We start from the raw sequence: 16,508 nt of genomic DNA, 5'->3' as shown, positions 1-16,508 counted from the left end.
ATATCCATGCCTTCATCTCCAAGTTTGGTGATGTCACCGCGTTATCTGGGGCTCTGTCGGCGAGGGCTCAGTGGAGAAATCTTGTGGTGTGCACACACAGGTCGTAACGCAGTTGGCGAGACCCCCACTGACAGAAACACATGTCGGCAGGTATGAACACTCAAAAGATTCTGATAGTCTCCGCGACGCAAAATCAGGGTGAAAATCGTGTAATGTGAACTAGGCTTTACCTGCTCTCTCATGATACTTGAGATACAAGTTTAGACTTTAGAATGAGACTGAATGCAAAATTCAAATTAATATTTTAATCATCAATTAATAAAATAAGTTGAGGTTCAACCAACAATAAAGAAGCATCACCGGTCAGACTGGAGAGTTTCTTTAACATTTAAAGTGTTAAAAAAAGTTTGAATTCGACAGCCAGATAGCCCTAAGAGATATCTGACAGTAATTAAATCATTTCAGCACGAGCACCTGATGTGTTATCATCACTGGCTCTATGTGTTTGAGAGACCAAACCTGTGATATGACCACTTGACTATAGCTGAGTTTGAAAGTCAAGTGATTACTGTGATTGTAGCTTCACAGAGAGGCCAGGACTGATGTTTCCAAACTGGGGGAATACACTTAAAAAAAAAGGTCAAATTGATATTTTTACCAGACAGGATGAGGTTAGACTTGTTTCTAGAGATGGGCGACCACATCTTCTAAAAACATATTTTAGTTTGAAAGGATCCCTGATGATCTAGAGTCTCCTAGGAACAGCAGGAAGTGTCGCAGAGTGTGAGGAGTCGTCTTGGCTCGGCACTGTTTGCATTGGTGCACATCTCCTTAGATGTGTGTGTGTGTGTTTGTCACGCCACACACCGCCTGCTGCTGTTTCTGCTGCGTGTCCGACTCTCCAGAACAGTGTCGTGAGAAGTCCAGAAAGATGCCCTCGTGCTCCGGCTCCGAGTCCAAAGACTCCGGGATGTGGTGCATCATGATCTCTGGGCTGGACGAAGGACTGGGGCCGGAGCTGGTGTCCTGAGCCAGGACTCGGGAGGACGCGGGGGAGTCTGACACCAGCGAACCTGTGCAGTGTGTGTCCGCGCCTGGGGAAGGCTCTGGGAGGATGCAGGGGGAGTGATGCTGTGACTGGAGAGAGTGTGGACCTGTGGGGCTGTCAGCGTCTCTGGGTAGGGGGTCCTGGGTGGAGGTCACAGTGTCTGTGCAGAGGACAGGAGGTTTAGAGAAACAATTTTAAGATCAGTGTGTTTATTGTGATCACAGTCCTCTGGGTCCCTTCTGATCAGCTGCCTGCTTGTGGTCTCTCCTGTGGAGAGTACAGTAACATTAGTGCTTTGTAGATGGGTAAGATATTTAACTAAATGTGGCGACGTTCTCACCAAATTGTTCCGTTCTTGCCTGCATCTTACATCTGGCTATTATGGGGTCCTGTCTGGTGTGGTAGACCCCTGCTTCTACTGATCTCCCACTAAGTGCCTGTTCCTGTGCTGCCATGATTATTGTTCTGTGCTGTCTTTCAGTCCAGCCTTTTCCAGCCACTGGTAGGATTTCTTGAAGTCGGCCACCTCTTCAATCTGTCGGTGGTACATGCCGTGTAGGGACTTGTCCTTCCATGATGGTTCATCCCTCTCTTCTGCATTCTCGGGTTTTTGCTGCCTGAGGTATCCACTTAGCAGCTCATCTTTGGGAGCACTCTTCGATGGTATTCCACCCTTTGTCAAGACCCGCCCATGGTCCCGCCCCCCTTGGTTACTGTTGCTGGGTTCGACAAGCCAAGCCTCGCGGGGGTTCATTCCCATACGAAACAATGGAAAATACCGTGAGATTTAACTTTCTCGTAATTCGAATTGAATCGATCATTCTGTCCAAAACGCGGTGTCAGTGATAGAGAACAAACGTGGCTACAGTTGAGTGAACAGGCATTACATGACATATCTGAAAACTTGTGAAAATAGTTGTTTTGTCCCGATGTCTGATGGTAGCCATGGCTACTAACGTGAGCTGCCCCCCTGCAGTTGCTAGCTCGCTCACCCGTGTTGACTCCACAGACTTACCCCTTGAGTCTGTTTGACGAACCCCAGTGAGTTAGCAAGTGTTGCTATGGGGAGGAGCACTCTGGTTGGTGGGTCAGCAGACCAATCAGAAGGCCAACAAAGGGGTCAATTAGCCTCGGGGTTGCTTGGTTTCCAGCTTGTCCATGATTTTCAATCTCAGGTCATTCACCCTTGGTCTAACAGAATCTGTGTCGTAAGGGCTTGTTGGGGCTTGGTACCCAATCTCGGAGTGTGGGGATGATGATGACATCCCCACTTTGACCTGTCGTCCTGGCTCCCCCTTGCAGTAGTGTATTTGTTGTACTTCATCAATCTCTAGTTGTGATAGCAGTTGCCATGTGTGGACGCTGGAACACTGGCCTAGGAGTTGTTTCTTTGTCAGCCTAGATATTGGGTTTGGAAGCATCCATACTGTATATCCCACATCCTCTACATGTAGCCCCTATCGCTGTATTTTTCTTTCTCTGGAACACACCATAGGTTATTACTTTTCTCGGACTCTCTTATTTCTCTGTTATCTCTTGTTTTGTCAAAAGTGCTGTTATACTCAGTTACAGTCATTCCTCAGCTGCAATGACAGGGCAGAGGTGCGGAGAGCGCAGATGCAGAAGACCCAGAAACACTGACCGATCAAAGTAGACTGGTCTTTTCAGGAGGGCGGCTTAAAGAGATGGACACTTTAAAAAAGGCCATCTGAAACAATCAATCTAGAAAGAACAGATTCTTGCAATCTTGAAATGTGTCACCATGAGTGATCAGTTGCATTATTTTTTTACCTGAAAGTGCAGCAGAGGCCGTGGAAGCTGGGGAGTGGCTGGTGAGGCTGAGTGTGCTGGTGTTGCTGGTGTTTTTGGTGGCAGTGGTCGTGGATTCGGCCAAAGAGCAGCTCTCCTCCACGCAGGAAGTCATCTCAGAGACAGAGTGTCGTCTAATTGCAGTGCCACTTCCTGTGGAGGAGTCGCCATCGTACTCCACCACAGGGGTCAGCATGGGAACGTTGTAGCTCTTAGAGCGCACCACTGGGTTCTTGGCGATGGGGGCGTTGCCTGGTTTGGAGGGCCAGGAGCGCTGCAAACGCTTCTCTGGAAAGACAAAGACTGCTTTAGAGTTTTGATTACACACACTAAAACACATGTTTTATGATTTACGTTCTTCACTTTAAGAACCCCTTTAGGGAGAGGCATTTGAAATTAATGCTGTGATACACTGCTGTAACTGTGGTGTACTTCTCTCTGTACACTGTGTTTGTCCCGAATAAACATTAAGTGAAATGAATTAAATTAATACCACAGAGTACAAGTGCAAACATAAACACATAAGGGATTATGACACACTCACACGCACATACCTAATAGGCAGGAGGAGCAGTGCAAATTGGAAGATCCATCTCTGGAATATAGCCCATGAGTCCCGAGGTAGGGAGAGACCACCTTCTGGATGAGTGTCTCCAGACGAAGGTAGTCGTCTGTTACACCTTTAGATTCATGGACTCCCTGCATCAGACACACACAAACACTGTGTTAGCCAGTCATTGCTTGGTAAAAGAAAGTCAACTTTGCTTTCCTGTGGTTTATCAGTCCCTCTGTCAGTTACTGTGAGCTGAATTGAAGGTCTCTGATGAGTCTGCTGCATTTTAATATTGTTTAAAACGTACTGACATTTGACAATAGGACGTGGCCGGTAGATGACATGAATAAAACAGCTTGCTGAGTGAGTGTGGTCCCAATCTTAGACTTGTATAAACGTGTAATCACACTCAGATGAGAACATCAACAGCGTCACTCAATTTAGATCGAGAGAGGCAGACAAAACAAACCCCTGTAACTGGGTTGAAAGGGAATATCTGTGAGGAAAGTGAACAACGGGTGTCAAATTTAATCATGTAATCCACTCTAAAGATAATTATTTGTGGGTTGCCATTGCAAGTGACTTCTTCCACAGTATGTTTTGTCATTTAATCTATTGTTTAAATGACCCAGGTCTGCGTCTAAGTTTAAGGTCAACATACAACTCTACTACAAATTTAGTCGGGTGCCCAGACAGATTTGTAAGCTTGTTTTATTTGCTCTGACAGATGCGTCTGGTCTCCCTCCCATTCAGACAAATATCTAGCCAGTCTCCGATGGGCCAGGCCAATCATAATGACAAATCTAATATGGAGCCTGTTTGAGACGATGGCTGACAACTTGCAGGGCCTTCATGTGTCATGCAAAATTTGTGATGACTTCACTTTTGGCTCACACATTTGCGTCAAAGTCCTGCACAAGTTTAACTTTCAAGACCTGCTCCCGAACTGGTACTGTGACGTGGTATACTGCACCCACACATTTGACGAATTTCTTCCGCACCCTGGACAGGTCACCAGACTATCACAGAGCTGACACATAGAGACAGACAACCATTCACACTCACGTTCACACCTATGGCCAATTTAGAGTCACCAATTAACCTGCATGTCTTTGGACTGTGGGCTGTGTCTGTTCTCACAATATTGAGCACAACATCACTATAGTTATCAAGCCCGTTAGTAATGCACCTGATTAAAGCATCTCTCATATTTCAGCTGGCGCAGAAGACAGAGTCAGCACCCAAAGTCAGCAGTCAGAGGATTAAAACGTTAAAAGATTACATTAAATTATTCTCATAATTATTTTGTTTTAACATATTTATCATGCAACACCCACCATCTGACCTGCATGATCTTAGTTTCACCCAGAACCAACCCCGGAAATAATATTAAGACAAAATATCAATATCAAATATTTTTTGCATGTCACCCACCCAGATTCAGGACTCTGCCCCTTTGACTTTTATATCACAGTATACCTTGAAACCAGTATAGCGCTGCAACCCTAATTGGTTGTGGGTAAATCCAATTGTGTCCAGGGGCAATTTGGTCTACAGTCCCTGCTAATGCCCCTAAGAAATAGAAAATAAACTGAGAGGTTCGAGACTAATCGGTATTTGCAATTTGGCCTAGCGATGTCAGGCAACAACAAACTGAGAACATGAGTGAGAGAAGCTGCATCTCTTATCACAGCACAATCACAACCAATTTCCTTAATGGAAATAAAGGGGATGTTTCTCCATGTGAGGGGAAGCTTGCTTCTTTGGACACATCCCGCTTCACCGTGCAGCCGCTCTGCATATGTGGAGTGCTCATTGCCCCGTTTATTGCAGATGTGTCTTCTTGTTTCATGATTGTTTCTGCACTGTTGCCAAGAAACACAGGCATTACAGCTTTCATCTCCGCAGCGAGGCTCAAAGCCACTGTGCACTTGATGTTAGCGTGTATTTAAATAGATCAGTGGCAAACAAATTACCCTCATGATCAATGGGAATCAATATGGTGCTGTTTTATGGACTCAGAGCCACGAGGGATAACAAACAAGAACTTCTATGTTTGAAAGGTTGAGGATCTGCAAAAAAAGCTGGATTCAGTTTAATAACTTTTATGAAGTCGCGACCTAATTTTCACCCTGAGGAGTGTGAAACATGTGGGCTCAGAGACCTTACTTGAAGGTCTTCACATAACAAAGGAGGGATCAATCAAGTCTCAGGACTCTGAATCACTGAGCATATGCATCAAAACCACAGCACAGAGACAAACCACATAAATAGACCAGACTTGAACGAACTGGCGTCACAGAACTAAAGGGAAATTACTAACAGATGAAACAAGAGGTTGCAAAAACAGCAAACATGCAGTCCCGACTTTTATTTCTCTTACACTCAACCTCTTTTCTTAAGGGCCCCTCTTCACTGTCTGCTTTTAAATCTTCAGCTCTACCTGTTGATTTGATATTCACTGAAGGCAAATAAAAACAGACCAATTAAAATGACTCTGCAATATCTATCTGTGCACAATGAATAAAGAAGGAAAATAGATCCTGCTTTCTGTTCTTGTGTCTTTTATAGTCTCCGTACCTTCCTCTGTCTCAGTCTGGAAGCAGCAGATTTGGGTCAATGAGTCACTACAATGATGTCCAAAGTAACCCACACAAAAACAGACGCACAGTTCATACTCCCAGACACACTTGAGAACACATTTAATCCACTTGCATTCACTCCCTGACCCACAAATGGCTAACGCTGTTAAAGAAATTCAAGAGTCTAGTCACAGCATTTCTCTTAGGTCGTTTAACTTAAACTAGACTTGCATATTTGTGAGTGATATTGGGATTATTACATATAATAAGGGGAAAAAATAGAGAAATTACTAAAAAATAAACCTAATTTTGTGCTTTTGTTTCTTTCTACTCCTGTTAACCATCTCATAATGCGCAAAATTATGAGCGCAGCATCTTGAAAGAATACTTCACCCCCCAAAGGACCATTTCTATATCAGTAACACCCGTTTTCCACTGTCAGTTTTGGCTGCGGCGAGCAAGGCCATGCTGCACCGATTTGTGTTTCCATTGTCAGTTTAGACGCGCTGTGCCACGCCAAGCCACCCGGAGATGGACCTTCTCTAGAGTAGGTCCAAAAGCCGGGCTGCCTGCCCTCAAGTGGGTAGTGGCGACATCTCACCGACCGCAGTCAAGCCCCAACAACCCCTGTTCTCCCCAAACACACGTGTGTTGCGAGACTCTACTCACCTCTGTCTGTAGGAGACCAGAGAGAAAGGCCTTTTTAAAAGTCTCTTACCCCATGTTGTGTTGAATCCATGAAGAAAACGTTGCTTTCCTTGAATGCCTCCACGGAGTAGGAGGAATCCAAAAACAAAGAAGATTCTTGATGAATTGAAGTCATCAAAGTTTGCGTTTAACAACTGCAAGACTGCATTAATACATTCATTTACAAGCTCTCACTCAACTCGTGCAGTATAATCAAAGTCTCATTTATCCATTCGTATGCTCAGTACTTCCCAAACACGTGTTTTTGGTCAACTTTAGTATTTGAAACTGAACTGAAACATACAGCATCTATGCTCTCTTCACAGCCACACTCCACTGTAAGAAAAACCAGTAACTTTACTTTGCTGAACGTGAGAGTGTCTGGTCCACCACTGCCTCAAACAGTGTTTGCGTCATTGTGTCACTTTGCTGAATCCAAACTAACCCTTTAAAACACCAAAGTCTGATCAATGCAGTGGTGGACCAGCAGTTCCTGTATTCAGAGAAGTAAAATTACTGTTTGTGTCAGTAGAGTCTGGCTTTGAAGGGAGCATTGATTAAAGGGGCTCTATACAAAATTCAGAGCGTATGAGTTGTCTGGACACAGTTCTCAACAAGGAGGTGGCTAAGCCAGTGGCTAGCAACAATAGTGATGACTCCACCATAAGCAGCGCTAAACAACAGCAGCAGTGTTGACAGAGCTGATGGTGTTACCAATGCAGAACCAAAAAGTTGGGCGCTACATTTCCACTACAACGCCATCCCAATATCAGCAGCAACAGCTATATGAGTGCAGTGCAAAGAAGCAGCTCTCTGCTCAGGACACCCTTACTCCACCATATCTTTACTGTACATGGCAAATAGTGGCTTGCTCATAGACTGTATACAGTGGTTCCCAACTGGTGGGTCGTGGTCCAAAAGCGGGTCATGGGTCCATTCTGAATGCCAAGTCAAGTCAAGTTTGTAAAAAAACACAATTTCTTTTGAAGTACATTGAATTTCTGGCACAGCTTTTATTTTGAAGTGCCATTTCCTGCTGTCGAGTAATTGACAGAGACATCAAACTAGCTCGATGACATGGCCAAACGCAAGTATGACGCTGAATATTTTAAACTGTGTGAACCTTGAACAAACGACCAAGGAAAAATCTGGACCCCGTGGCTGGACCAGTTGGCTCTCTGCTCAACCACTAGATGTAGCTACCATGACATCACCCATTAGTTTGGGGACTGCCGTTTTACAACCTTAAGTTCGGCATTTTGGCAGTCGCCATCTTGGTTTTTTGGAGCCAGAGGTGACCATATTTGAAGGAGAGGGTAGAACTATGGAGGCATGAGGAGTGGATCTGACTGAGTGCAGCGACACTTAGCAAACAGACTGTCACTCATGACACCCCATCCTTAAATATGCATAACTTTGGGCCTTAAATGTGAATGGGTGAGTTGTATAAAAATTCACCCCCTGTACAGTTGTCATGAATGCTGAAATTGGCTAAAGAGAACAAACTCGTTTTTTGTACCAGGCTGTAAACATGTTTATTTCTGCTGTAAAGCTGGGCATCCTAACACGGGGGTCTATTGGGATTTACTCTGTTTTGGAGCCAGCCTCAAGTGGCCATTTGAGGAAATGCAGTTTTTGACACTTCTGCACTGGCTTCATTTGTCAGCCTCGGAGGTTGCCGCTTGGGTGTGCTGCTTTATTAATTCTCTGAATGTCACATAATGTCGCCTTAAAGTTTCACCTTCTGTTCAGTTCTCTGTAAGAAAGAGCGGTCTGTTTGGGAAGTATTGAGCATACCACTGGATAAAAGAGACTCGGATTACGCTGCACAGGTTGTGTGTTGTGAGTTTGAAAACAGATGTTTGATATAGTGTTGCTGTTGTAAAACCCCTAATTCCTTTTACTTCAGATCATCAAGAATTTTCTCAGTTTATTTGATGCTCCATTGACCGGAGGCATGCAAGAAAAAGTTCTCTTTACAAATTCACTGTAACACAAGGTGATTAACTGATACACAAATGGTCATTTGGGGGATGAAGTATTCCTTGAACTTGAAAATTCAGTATGTGCTGTCTGATAAGTTAACAACTGTCTTCCTGTTCCCATGAAAAGTGAAGCCATAAGTCGCAGCATAGTGAATGTATAAGTGAATCAAATAAACCTGGTTCACCATATATATAATAAAGCTGTAAAAAAATTTACTCTTATTTCAAGGTCAGGCAACTTACTCTGGGGCGATATCAGCTGCCGACTATTACTCACTACAGTTTATTTTGGAATTCTCATGAACTGAAGCCAATTATCCACAGGGGACACATATATGTCTGCGCTCTCATCACTGAGCAGATAAGATGAAATTTCCTTTGAATTTTTTTTAATTTTATGACCCTTTGCTTCAAAACATTTTAGCTAATGAGGTCAGACACACCCTAATCATAATTGATTCTTATTTTTTTCAGGTTTTGGGAGGATATACGGGTCTCAAAGGACAGAGTAAACATGGATAATTCACATAGACCAACAGTGACACAGACACAGACACAGGCAGGGTGCAGAGGGCACTGAGTGGTCATGGGAAGACGACTGAGCTCTGTGTTCACACTGAGACTACTTCCTGTGAGATCCCTTTTCAAAAAAAAAAACAGCCCTCCGTACCCTCTGGTCCTCCATCTGTTGTCATTTACCCTCTTCGCTCACCCTGCATCAGTCATGGATGTTTGTGCAAGCCCTGTGTTTGAGGGTGTGTGTGTGTGTGTGTGTGTGTGTGTGTGTGTGTATGTGTGTGTGTGGAGATAGCGTGACAGATTGTAAAACAAAGAGGGTGAAAAGGGGAGGAAAGATGAAGAAATAAAAGAGTTTGTGTGTGTGTGTGTGTGTGTACCTGTAGTATTAGCAGCATCTGTATGATAGAAGGAGGAACTCTGGCTCGGGGTCGAGACAAAGCCTCGTCCAGTTTCAGGTTGAGGGTGATGATGTTCCTAAAGTGGAGCAGAGCCAGCTGACGCACTGATGGCTCCTTTCCCTAAGGACACATACACGCAGGTGTCAAAACAGACTTTGAAAGTAGAATAGAAGTATGTGTGTGTGGCTGTGTCTGTGTGTGTACCTGTACAGGATAGAAGATGGCCTGCAGCATGGACAGAACATCACAGAAGAAGAAGTCCCATGTGTCAGCCAGGGAGTCCAGCAACTTCTGACCTAAGCGTGAAGACAAAAGACAGATCACTTCAAAGTCAAACTAGAATTACCGCCTCAGCGACCTAGTCAAGTTGCAGTTACAGTTTACATCCATGTCTCTTCAGGCTCATATGTAGCCATGACAGTAGACAGTCTTTTAAATATGAATGTTGCTGCAAGGAAGCTACAAATTCCAAAACATGGATGCTTCACACACATCTTCAACCCAGCAGCACAGAAGATCGATACAATCAGCACAGTTTCAAGGTGCACACCCAAGACTAGTGGCACCAATTCGGTGTCTAACAATTGTCTCCCCTTCTTTGAGTTATGGCATTGAATAATGGCCAGAAAAGTATTTTTGCAGAACATTATGATGTCACAGTGAAACTGACCTTTGACCTTTTGGATATAAAATGTCATCACTGCATCATTTTATCCTATTAGACATTTGTGTGAAATTTTGTCATAATTAACATTAGAATTCTTGGGTAATGGCCAAAAACATGTTTAGTGAGGTCACAGTGACCTTGACCTTTGACCTTTGGCCACCCGTATCTAAACAGTTTAATGCTGAGTTCAAGTGAATGTTTGTGCCAAATTTGAGGAAATCCCCTCAAGGTGTTCTTGAGATATCGCGTTCACAAGCGTGACACTGACAATGTCACAGTGACCTTTGGCCACCAAAATCTAACCAGTTCATCCTCGAGGTCAAGAGGACATTTGTGGGGTTACGGTTAGAAGATGGTTGGAGAACATTTTGGTCCCCAGATGTATAGCTGCAGAATTAGCGCTCCTAGCTATCACGCTGCTCTCCATTAAATCATTACACGACATCAAGTTGTTCTGTCTGCTCTGTGAAGATGTACAGGCAGCTGTGGACCCAGACCCAGGATAAGTCTGAACGAGATGAAGGCAGCCTCCCGCTGGAAGAGAGGCTTTGCCCCCTCAGGCTCTGATATCACTTTATCTTTTTTTTATCTTCTGCCTTCTGTTTAGGGGTGGTGAATTTACAGCTCACAGCAACTTAAGATGATTCGGTCTGTGGCTTTTGTTTGATGTCTAGTGTCGGCAAAAGATGCTGCACATTTTCAGTACATCTTTAGTGTGATCAAGGGGGAGCCGGTGGCAGCAGTGCAACAGTTTAAGCATCTGGGCACTGTTTTAGATGATGTTAAATTTTGATGTGAACACTGACAGCATCTGTAAAAAGGCAAACCAACACCTATTCTTTTTAAGGAAGCTGAGGAGTTTCGATGTAGATAGGACAGTCATGAAATTGTTCTATTCTGCTTTTATTGAGTCAGTTCTTTTTTTTAACACTGTCTGTTGGTTTGGTAATCTGAGCCTTAAAAACAAGAATAAGTGGGCAAAAGTGGTCAAGTTGTGCTGTAAGATCACTGGTGTTACCTTTAATAACCTACAGCATCTGTATGAAGAGAGGGTCACATCTAAAGCCTGGTCTAGTGTCTCAGACTCTCAACATCCCCTCCATGTTGAGATTTAGTTGCTTCCATCAGTGCAGAGGTTTTACCTCCCTACATGCAGCACTAGGCGTTACAGACTGTCCTTTGTCCCGTCTGCTAACGCTTATCTTAACCAGTAATGATCACTAATATCTGTGATTCATCCCTGGCAGTGTGTGATACTGGATTCTGTGTGTTTGTATTGTACTGTCTGTTGTACTCATGACTACTGTCTGTATCTCAAATTGCCCCTCAGCGACATTAAACTTTACCTTAAATTACCATACCTTACCTAGACAATGGAAACTTTAAGGCCACAAAAGTAATCTTGCATTTTGTGTTTTGTCAGGATATCACGAGCCCAAATGCCTTACATGACATTTACTCTTTGTCAGTGTGTAACAAGCTGTGAGTGTTTTACTTGTTGTCCAAGGACATAACTAGATAAGATGACCCAGAATGCTTTGTCACCCCTCTGACGATGCGAGTTAAAGATCCCTGACCTCAGCTGTTGTATATACGTATCTGACATCTGTCATCTTGACATGTTCAGGGCTCACTCTTTGCACTCATTCAGTTTGTTGTGAGTCCATCTGCAGATGCTGGATTTAACTTACAGAAAGAAGAAGTGTGCTGTGTCCAATAATTGCCACCAAAGGGCTTACTTGGCTTATTTACTATAATATGTGAATGTCGCCGTCACTCTGAACGTCCCGCCGAGTTCAATTAAGTGTTGCTTGATCATCTACATGAGAAAAGAAGTAATGAGTAGTTGAATATTTGTATCGAACACCCAAATTCCACGCAACAGACAAAATTCTGACTCAGGTACAGCCCTTCATATTGTTTTCCCTAATCAGAAGGTTTGAATGGGTTTTGTATATTATCTTTATGATGGTATTACCCTGTCTTTGTTAGGATATCTGTTGTGGTTTTCTTTGTTTCTGTAACTGAGTCAATGTCACTGTTGATAAGGGTCGCCCCTCAATGATCTCTCCAGTAGAGATAAAGGTTGACTGTGATTTGGTGTTATTGCAGAAACTTCATACTTCGCAGCAGGAGTCTGTGCAGGCACATTCAACACACACACACACACACACACACACACACACACGCACACACACACACACACACACACACATACAAGTACTGAATGAGCAGAACAATGGGTAAGTGAGTTGCTGCATGTACCGCAGTGGTTTGTCTTATCTTTAATTTCTCTTTGACTGGATGTTGTGTAATTGACGTAAAGCATCACTTCCTCTGACGACAGCACCGAAAATCTTTGTAGTCAGTGTGTGTGTGTGTTCTTTTATTTCAAAGGTGCTTCAAATAAAGGTCACACATTTACCACAACAGAGAACAAATCGATTTCAGTGTCTTCTTCTCACCTCTTCAGTGGCTCATTCTCACTCTGACTGCTGGTGTGTGTGTGTGTGTGTGTGTTCCACCAGTTCAAACTCATAGTTCAAGGGTTAACTTAGCATCTGATACTTTAGTCAATTATTATTTTCCCCTGGGAGACTTGTGTGACTTTTGTCACATTGAGATAAAACCTGAAATGACTCACTGCCACTGTGAACGTTACTCAACAATGCCAGGAGGCCCTGTTAGTGAACAACTAATGACATTGAAATTTTTGTGCAGAACAAACAAACAAATGGTCTTTGTATATTTTTTTGCGCCAGTTACCTTCATAGAAGCGGATCTTGTCTCTCAGTATCACCATGCCTTTAGTGAGGAGCTGATTCTGAAGGTACTCAGTGAAGAAGGAGCCCAGCTCCGTTTTCAGCAGCTGCCTACATAAAAAGAAGAGTTCAAATAAGTGCAAACATACACAGATACACCAACATTAATACCTCCTCAACATGAACTAGGGATGCATGATACTGGATTTTGCTGATATTTTCCACCTCGTCTTGGCTGATTGCCCATGCCTATATATGTGCATATTTTTTCCCACCCAACTGCAGAGAACATCGAGTCTCTCCTGTAGTGGAATTAACATATAATTATGCCTCCTCTTATAGTGATGAACCACTGGCAGATGCAGACATAAAATACAATGCTTACATTCACTGGGGAAAATAAGAAAACTGCCTCACCTCTGGTTACATGTAAACAAGCCATATTTATTTTTATGTAACTTTTGCATCCAAACAGTAAAATCCATCCTACTTTGTCTTGGATGATGTTCTCCCTGAGACAATCTTAACTATAGCCAACTAGGGCAAATTTAACCTATTTCACCTAATTACAGTCACATAATTAAAGTGTCATCTTATCGGCCCGTCATATTGGCAGAAATGTTCATAACAAGCTGATATAGGGATGTTTTTTAAAGTCGGTTCATATGAGGTAGGTACTTATCCATAGTCAGTGTATTACCTACAGTACCACCATGAAAGCTAAGTGATGTTCTGCTGTGGACGAGGACAGCAGCAAAATGTATTTTAGCCACCTTAAAAAAACTCGAACGATTTAAGTGTACACTATATTGAAAATACTTTAACTGCTTCACTTGCTCTCGACAGCCCTTTCGGATGGGGAAGTTGCGCACAGCTTCAGTACCCCTATGCTTTTGTCAAAGCCGCTGGACTCTGTTGACAGTAAAAACAGTAATTTCAGTGGGGCTGTTCCCTGAAAGTCGAAGATTCAAATCATCAGTCGGAGACCCCTCAGTCGTTTGAAATTCTCCAAGTGAAGTATTACTTGTTTTTTGTTGTTTTATGTCAGTAAGTGTTCTGCGGACATTTCAGTCCTCAGGTTTAGCTGCAGAGTGAGGGTTCCTCACTTTCACGCTGCTATCCGATGCAGGCAGCTGCAGACCCAGAGCCAGGGTGAGTTTGGATGAGGCGGATGCAGCTGCCTGGAGAGGCTTTGCCTGGTCAGGCTCCGACATATCTTCTGCCTTCTGCATTAGAAGTGGTGCATTTACAGCTCACAACAACTTATTAACAACAGATTGTGGTTTTTGTTTGATATCTAATGTCGACAGCAAACTTTATTGCACATTTCCAACCTGTTTTAGCGTAGTTAGCAAGCATTCGCTCTGATGGCTAACTTGTCTTGTTTATGATGAACATTGCTGTCCCTCTAAACAAACCCTGTTCAAACTCCATTTTCACTATCAAAGCTCTATATAGAAAGAAGAAGTGAACAGTCAAATGTTAGTATTGAACATCCAAATCCAATGTGACTCACATATTGTAATTCTGAGTTGGGTACAAACCTAAATTTTAGTTTTTAGCTACAGGTCTCAATCAGTTAGTTTCTGTTATTGTGTGGCTTTGACAATTCGAAATTAACCCCTTGAAATACCAAGTAGCAGTAGACCAGCATCTCCTGTGTTCAGCAACATTAAATGTGGAGTCTGGCTTTGAGCCATATAACAGCTTCAGTTCCCTGTCAGAAATTACTGTCTGACAGTGAGGTAAAGTGGAGAAAATATTCTAAATATAGCCTACACTTGAACTGATATCAGTATTTTCTATACAGGACTTGTTTTAGGTGGCTGCTACCCCCATCCACAGCCGTGCATTGCATAGCTTCAGTGGTGGCACTCCTGCCTGGGCAGTCTCTAAACCGGGGGCACACTGACCAACTTCTACTGTAGGTAATACACTGACTATGGGTAAGTACTTCATACAACCCCACTTCAAAAGACCTGAACTATCCCTTTAACACCTTTATCTGCCAATGATGTGCCAATATTATCATGTATCCCTGACAAGAACCATGACTAATTAGTTCTCTTGCACCAGGAAGCTGCAGTGTTTAAACAGCAGCTCAGGAAATGAGAAAATATGTTCTTCACACTGAAAACAAAGAACATTTCAACAACAGCATTTTCCGCTGATAAACTGATAACACAGGTGGATATTAGTGTGACTTGCTGTTTTTACAGGAAGAGAAAAGTTGACCTTTAATCTTTATCTCGTCATGACGACTGCTGCACAACACAACAACAGACACAACAGCCTGAGTCAGTGTACCTGCACGTACATGTGTGTGTGTGGAGCCAGATATTTACTCTACATGAGTGGAGTCAGTTTTGACAGCCCTGTCTCGTGTGCCCTCAGCTATACCGTAGTTAAACACACAACAGTGACCCCTCCGTGACCTCGACCTGTCATTTCCCCCTTTAACTTCAAGGTGTTTCGGATTCAGTGGGCTGTATGCAGTCGAGAGCAGCAAGAGAAAAAAGAGCAGCTCAGAGTGAACAAAAACTGTTACTGTGCATGTGTGAATGTGTCACTTAAGACTAAATTTAGCATACTGAAGCTGCCATTCTGTTTATATACGGGAGCAGGAGTGTCTCAGCCAGAGAGAAAGCCAACACTACAGCGAGGGAAGGTGGGAAATTATAGAGTAAAACACTATAATTTTGTCAGATTTCTTCCTAAAATACAAACAAGCTCAAGCCCAACATTCAGCGTGGTTGTGTGAAAGTCAGAGAGAGAGAGAGTCAGAAAAACAGACAAATAAAACACAAAGAGGCAGACGGGTGACGAGACAGAAAGCTGACCTGACACCTTCGTTCAGAGTGTAGAGTTCATTTTCCCCCAGATCCTTCCTCTGGAACACTGATATCACTGCGTTGTGGATGCTGAGGAGAAACACAGAGAAGCATTTAGTGGACACATTTTCACAAACACGAATATGTAGAGGAATAGAATAATATTCAGTTATGAATACTGCATGGCTAGCTGCTGCATGAGGCCACACTCCATACAAAAATGAATAGAATTTCCATTCCTTCAAACAGAGATATATTGTAGATTTGCCAAAATTATTTTCAGGTGTTCATATGCACAAGTCTCTGTTTATATAAGTAACAGATTTATGAAGCAGTAGAGAAGGTCCCATCAAGAGTAGGCATGGGACGATACAAAAATCTCCCAATTTTCATACGAAGCATTACCCCAAAAATCTCAAACAGCCCAAAAATGATTTCTAGTTAATCTCAGACAAGGACATTTAAACCATTTAAACAACTCGCTCTCATCTCACAGGTGACAGGCTTCGTGACAGGCTTACAGTTATGCAAGCAAGTTGTTGAAAAAGTCAAGCATCTAGAATAGTTTCCAAATTGACCAGGATGACCCCTAAAAGGTTGAGCACTAGATACCTCAAAAACCAGCAGCTTAGCCATCCTGTGTTCCTTAAGAAGTATTCTTTTTCCA

General features: G+C 43.1%; 1 protein-coding gene across 5 annotated transcripts in view; it reads right to left on the bottom strand.

Moving 5' to 3' along the window:
* Positions 1 to 290: 290 nt before the first annotated feature.
* The window catches only part of LOC126384675 (proline-rich protein 5-like), a 32,201-nt gene continuing 15,983 nt past the window's right edge, over positions 291 to 16,508 (bottom strand). For all 5 annotated transcript variants that reach the window (XM_050035864.1, XM_050035866.1, XM_050035862.1 and 2 more), the window contains exons 4-10: positions 15,851 to 15,931; positions 13,015 to 13,121; positions 9,786 to 9,877; positions 9,561 to 9,701; positions 3,412 to 3,556; positions 2,840 to 3,145; positions 291 to 1,208 (exon numbers count right to left, since the gene is read on the bottom strand). In XM_050035864.1, coding sequence (XP_049891821.1) covers positions 832 to 1,208; positions 2,840 to 3,145; positions 3,412 to 3,556; positions 9,561 to 9,701; positions 9,786 to 9,877; positions 13,015 to 13,121; positions 15,851 to 15,931 — 1,249 coding nt within the window. In that variant the 3' untranslated portion in view covers positions 291 to 831. The remainder of the gene's footprint in view (positions 1,209 to 2,839; positions 3,146 to 3,411; positions 3,557 to 9,560; positions 9,702 to 9,785; positions 9,878 to 13,014; positions 13,122 to 15,850; positions 15,932 to 16,508) is intronic.

Source organism: Epinephelus moara, chromosome 23, assembly GCF_006386435.1.
Source record: "Epinephelus moara isolate mb chromosome 23, YSFRI_EMoa_1.0, whole genome shotgun sequence".
Lineage (NCBI taxonomy): Eukaryota > Metazoa > Chordata > Actinopteri > Perciformes > Serranidae > Epinephelus > Epinephelus moara.
Note: the sequence above shows the minus strand (reverse complement) of the source record. Positions and strands in the feature narration are given on the sequence as shown.